The 6,267-nt window shown below is 34.4% G+C and overlaps 1 protein-coding gene across 1 annotated transcript in view; it reads right to left on the bottom strand.

Annotated features, from left to right (window-relative positions):
* LOC108973528 overlaps positions 1-3,761 on the bottom strand; it is a 20,802-nt gene extending 17,041 nt beyond the window's left edge. Inside the window, exon 1 of the mRNA XM_018940861.1 lies at positions 3,512-3,761. Coding sequence (XP_018796406.1) covers positions 3,512-3,704 — 193 coding nt within the window. The 5' untranslated portion in view covers positions 3,705-3,761. The remainder of the gene's footprint in view (positions 1-3,511) is intronic.
* Between the last annotated feature and the right edge of the window lie 2,506 nt (positions 3,762-6,267).

The raw sequence follows: 6,267 nt of genomic DNA, 5'->3' as shown, positions 1-6,267 counted from the left end.
TTCTGCTATGTAAACGGAGGCGTAGCTTGGCAGGATTCCAACTTTAATTGTTGCACCTTTGTCGTCGACAACTGCGAATGATGTACTTGTCCCGGTTTTGAATCCGTCCGTGAAGATTAGAGTCCATTCAGGGAGAAGAGAAGTTGTAGACTCAGCAAAGAGTTGTTGATAAATGGCGGGGTTGGTGTGACTTTTGTTGAATTAAAATGAACGATGTATGTTTTATCTGCCAGGTAGGAAATACTTCTCTCYGCCGYASTGATGGCACGGTGATTCCAAGCTTTCTGGCGAGTTCTATACACAGTGAAATTGTCGATTTGCGTCCAGGGTTAATTTCCCTTTGGGGGTCCGATCTTACTGTTTCGTAAAGAGTACTTTTGTAACATGTAAAAAGCTTAGGAACAGGGGTGAAAGAGGAGGCTGAGCTATTGTTGACTTGTTGATTGCTGATGTTTTGAGGTGAGTTTTCCGGTGGTGAGTTGTTGGAAGAAAKATCGTGTGAAGTCGTAATGGGTGATTTGTTGACTAAAGAATGTGTAGGTATATCAAGAGAATTGGAGGTTGACATAGCCTTACTATTTGACAGCTGTGCTTCTCTGGCAACTACGGCGAAAGAAGTATTCAATATTGATGGTGATTGTGCTTTGTAGAGTTTAATTGTTTCTCTCATGGCGCATTTATTTTGACATTTTATTTTTAGTATCTCCTTCGTTTGCACATATTTTGGGCAAGTGTTGGCAGAGGAAGGGTGATCTCCTGAGCAGTTTGCACATAGTGTGCGTGTGCAAGGTAAAGAATGATTAGGAAGACTGCAAGAAACACACACAGGAGGTTTATTGCATCGTTTCACGGTATGCCCCAGCAGTTGGCAAGATTTGCATCGCATTGGGTTGGGGTAATAGGGTTTCACTTTTGCACTTCTCCAAGATACTTCTACCTTTCCAGGTAACTCAAAAGGATCAAAGGTAAGTAAAACTACACCCGTGGGTTGGGGTAGTGGTACTCCCTCTGCTAGCCTAGTAAATTTGTAAACATCGACTACACCTTGTCTTCTCATGTTTTCTATTATCTCTTTCTCGCTGACATTGTTGAGGCAGGGAGCAAAGATTGTACCTTTCACGCTATTGAGGTTGTAATGGTATTTCGCTTCAATTTCACACACACCAGGAAGTTTTTTGGTTGAAATGAACTTTTGGGCAATTTGGTTATTTTTTACCAGCAGCAGAAGATTACCAGCACGCAACTCAGAAATTGAGATGATTTCTTGCTAATAGCTTCTAAGGCTTTGTGGACAGCGAAGCAAGAATACTTCGAAATTGGCTTGTTTGGGTCCGTTGCATTAATGAGAATATATTTCGGGTTTTCTTTCTTGGCCTGCGGCAGGTCAGGAAAGTTGTCGGAGGAGTAGGTGGGTTTCTTTCTTTTTGGCTGGGATCCAGGGGGAAGTAATGCAAACCTGTTATCCCCAAGGTTGGGCGGCCCGGGGGCCATATTAAACAAATCTTCACTCTTTATGCACTTATAGCAAATACACTTATGGATTGAAAGAATTCAAGAAGATTGGAAATATAAACACGTGTACGTATCCGAAAATGAATGATGCGCAGAATGTCAACAATACGTAAAGAGCGAAACACGACTTCTCAGAGCGAGCACTTGTCGAAAACAGAAAAGTTTGAATTTTAGAACATAAATTTTAATTATATTATATATAAAATTACGCTTTTTTTCTCAAAAGGTTCAATAGTTTAGTAAATAAGCGGAGAAATGTACAGTGGTGCGTATATTTACTTCACTGACTCACATATTCCCAGCTTGACCGCACTTTATTTAAAATGTGTTTTTAGAACTTCAAGATAATAATATTTCTTCATTATCAGCTCAATAAACTAAACGCTCAGACTTGCACCTCCTCAATCGTGCTTTAAAGATACTAGATTTTCTTATCCAGTTTGCGTTTTCACAAACATAACGGCAGTACATTTAGAAGACTCCACAAATATCGTTCCCGCAGTATCGATCTTGAAAATGCACCACGTACTGGAAGGACTCTCGAAGCCGTTGGTTGATGCAAATCATCGAATAATAATTCGAGAGAGAGCTGAAAGATTAAATTTATCTATGGCGACCGTTCCGTTTAAGGCTATGTTGTCTGTTTGTTGTCTGTTTAAAGGGATCGTTTATTTTGAGCTTTTGACCAACAATGCCACGATTAATTCAAACAGTAGAAGCGAACCACTGAACAATAGAAAAGGTGAAGTGTTCCATCCAGATAATATGAGTCTTCATACAAATTTGATGCTTAGCCAAAAGTTTTTTCAGATTAAATGGAATGTATTAACACATCCACTATATCCTCCAGACCTTCGGACTATTACTTTTGCCGGTCTCTTGGGCGGTAGAAAAACTGACATTCAAAATTTTTTGTGCAAGCATGTTTTGTGTTCTTTGAGACAAAATATTGGAGACGAAATTAAACAAGTAAGAAGGGGCTAATTTTGAATGCAACAGCACATTTTAAAATCTTTCAACTTTGAGGAACCAATGCTAGAGAAATGTCTTAAGGTGCAAAAAGTCAATTATGCAACAATCAATTCTAAATTGTCTTATATGGGAAATAGGCGTGGTTGTCGTCCGATCTGTAACATAAAAATATGAGAAGAATGCTACGTACTAAATTTTGTCGATACCAATCAGTCCCGAGATGTGTGATTTCATCAAAATGCGGGTTGTGCCACTACCATCGTCCAAATGGAATGACAATTTTTTATATTTCTTAGGGTCTGCGGCGTTTTCGTGTGTGAGTTACAAATTTCGTTGCCAACGTAATATACCCTGTTCAGGGTATGAATACGCGAATAACCTCAGTGCCCTTGGATAACTTAAATAGGATAATATCATTCAATATGTAAAATATTTTAAAACAATAAAGTCGGCATCTTTTCTCTGCTAAGTGTGGAAATTTTTAACAAGGTATCTTATTTTCCCTCAAACTTTTCATAAGCTGACAGACGGACCATTTGCTGGCACTACCAAAACTTACTAAATTTTTTACAATACAATTATTTAGAATAAAAGGGAGAAATTATAACTACCTGATACTAACTAACCTAAAATATCAATATATAATAAAATATCAATAAAACAATTTAGTTACAGAAATAAAGTGTAAACAACTCAGTTGTTAATATTTAATATTATTTGAATAAAATTAATGAACGTATCTATCTTTCCACTTAAAACGAAATTCACAGCTTCATAAAAGCTTAAATTTCTGACGCAGTATATTTTATATCTTAGCAGTTTTTTCTTTCCTTAATCTCTGGGATATATTCTCACTTCTTATGTTAACTGAAACTTATTTTACCTATGCATATATATATATATATATATATATATATGTACATCATGTAAAAAGACATACCTATAAAAGTAAAATTATAAAATTTTTATAGAAGATTTTCATAATTCACATATCTATCGCATTGACCGAACTTGGAAGTAAACTCACCTTTCAACTGCCTACCAAGTTGGTCACAAGGGCTTTTTTCCAAAACACACATGATTTGTCTGCTCACAATAACTTGATTATTAAGAAGTTTGTTTATATTTTTGTCATCTGAGTCAGTTTCACAAGTACATATAACCAATAGCAAAAAAATACATTTAAATCCAATATCTTTTGTCACGTTAGTAATTTTCATTGCAAAATAAAATTTTTCAATAATGAAGAGCTATATTCTATATACGAGTATACACAATTACATGCATATGAGGAAGTATTAACCCTGTTTGGTCTTACAAACCTGTGCGCATGTGTTTCCTTCAGATATATTGAATAATTCTCAGGTATTCGGTACTTAGTAAGCAAAATTGTTTTCACTTCAACGTGACTTAAATTGCTCGTTGTTCTCACAGTTTATTCCTCATGTGTCGGAACTTGGGCAATTCGGTCCATGCGAATTTTGATAATGCTATGTCATATTCCATTTCAAAGTATATATAATATAATGTTTAAACTATTCCCCCTGTTCAATCATCCTCGTTTGAACTTAGGGGTTTGCCAAAAACTAGAATTAGTCAATGGATTGCTGATTACTACAGTTTGTTTTCCCACTTTATTTATTTTTTCTATAAATTTTACTTCTTTTGTCTTATTAAAGAAAGAATTTGTTTAATAATGTGTGTTTCTATACTTTTATTTTTTGTCTTCTTTGCTTTCGTGTTTGTCACTTCACTTTTTCTTTGAGGTCTGTATTTGATGGGAAGTTCGTGAGGTTGTTTTTCCACTGCATTACGCCTCTTTTACTTTTCGGGTTGTACGGGAATAATACAAAGAACTTTCTCCAACCCATTCCCAAGAACTACTCAGTAAATGAGCTCTTTGTTTTTGTTGTCTATACTATTTAGTTGTGTTTTTATTTGTGTTACAAAAAAAAAAAAAGAAGTGTTAGTTTGTATATGGTCAAGCGTTTCCGTGCATCCTTCGATATATTTATACTATTGTGATCAAATTGAAAGGTGAATTTTGTCCATTTCTTCTCCTTCAAAGTATTCCTTCTCCACTCCACCGCGCAAAATCCTCCGTCGTGATGGGGATCAGAGTGTTCTTCGATTCAGCTTTTGTATCCTCAATTGAGTCAAAACAGTGTTCTCGGAGTGGTTATGTGAATTTGCTGAATAGCCATCAGTTACACGAAGGTAAATCAGGCGATTGCGGTGGTTGCGACACGATATTAGTGGCGAAATTATCACGAATGACCAATGCAGTATGAGCAGAGAACTTAAAACATAGAGAAGGTGCAAATTGAACTACGAACTACTTCCCCTCCGCAACAAAATGTACAATAACAACATTTATTGACTTTCCATTGCGACACTTAAAAATTTCCTGAAATTCTTATTTCTTAAAACATTCAAATTTTTAATAGTTATACTTACACTAATTTTTGCTTTAAAACTCCAAAAACTTAAACAGCGACAGCAAATGTTGTTTCACAACTTAACCAAACCACACAATTTTAGTAAATATCGTTTGAATAATTTCACAAAGATTAGTTAAACTTTTTCATAAAAATATTCCATATGAACTCAATATACATACACTATTTATTGTTACCTTTGTTCACGAATTTTTTGTATTTTCGCTTTTATGTATTTTTGCTTTGTGTATATTTTGAATTTGAATTACCACTCCAAGGCAAAGAGGAATATACTCCAGAACAGCGGCTTGCGATATTACGCAAATCCATGGCGACATAATAACATTGCGAAAGCAAAAGTTAGAGGCAGAATTGACTGCAAGGGAAAGAGAGTTCGAGCAAAAAGAAAAAGAGTTGCAGTTAAAAACTAAAGAAGTGGAGCTCAAAGAAATTGAAATATTAGCGCTAAAAGACATCAAACAACTAGAGCTACAGATGAAAGAGCAATCGCCATGGAGGAGCTAAAGCTGAAGTACAAATCCATTTTTAAAACTTATTTAGTATACGAAAAGACCAATTTTTCTATTTTTTACTTTTGTTTTCAATGAAATGGACTAATTTAAATTTTTGTTAATGGTATAATTTTATATGTACATTTGTACGTACAATAAACGCCAAATATACACGTATACTTTAAAATGTAAAAGTGAATAAATGTAGCTATGTTAGTGCAATATGTTTAAACGCAAATCATTTATTTGTTTTGAGAGAGTATGTATTTAATATGTATATACATATATTAAAAATTACTCTAATATATATTTGAGGAAATATACTTATGTATGTATATATGTACATATATGTATTATCTATAATTTGGAATGTTTCCTTTGGAGTTCAAGTAAATTTTCTTGGAATATTTTTAATTAAACTGTTCTACCTTAAGCATAAGTTTTTCTTCTAAAGTATATTTAAAAGAAAAATATATGTTTTTCATTTATAAATAATCCATATAATGACCAAAATCTTAAAGAAATAATTTTTCCACCAAGATTGTCGAAATCTCACACTGTGCTATGTCGAGTACTCTACTATTTCATAAACAAAAAAGCTCCGAGTGCCTAAACATAAAAGTGGAATGTTGAAACAATACATATTAGCCAGAGAACTTAAAACATAGAGAAGGTGCAAATTGAATTCTGTATGATGTTCGAGCACGTTCTCTGGCTCAAACGACTGAATTCATGCGAGAATGAATAAAGAAAAATGCTTTGAAGAAAAATATACAAAGTAAAGAAGCATTCTCTGCCACATATGTGCGTGATAAACTTGTATCATATGAACC

Source organism: Bactrocera latifrons, unplaced genomic scaffold (genome assembly GCF_001853355.1).
Source record: "Bactrocera latifrons isolate USDA-ARS-PBARC rearing strain unplaced genomic scaffold, ASM185335v1 scaffold_486, whole genome shotgun sequence".
In the NCBI taxonomy this organism is placed as follows: Eukaryota; Metazoa; Arthropoda; class Insecta; order Diptera; family Tephritidae; genus Bactrocera; species Bactrocera latifrons.
The sequence above is the reverse complement of the archived record's forward strand: the minus strand, read 5'-3'. Positions and strand labels throughout refer to the sequence as shown.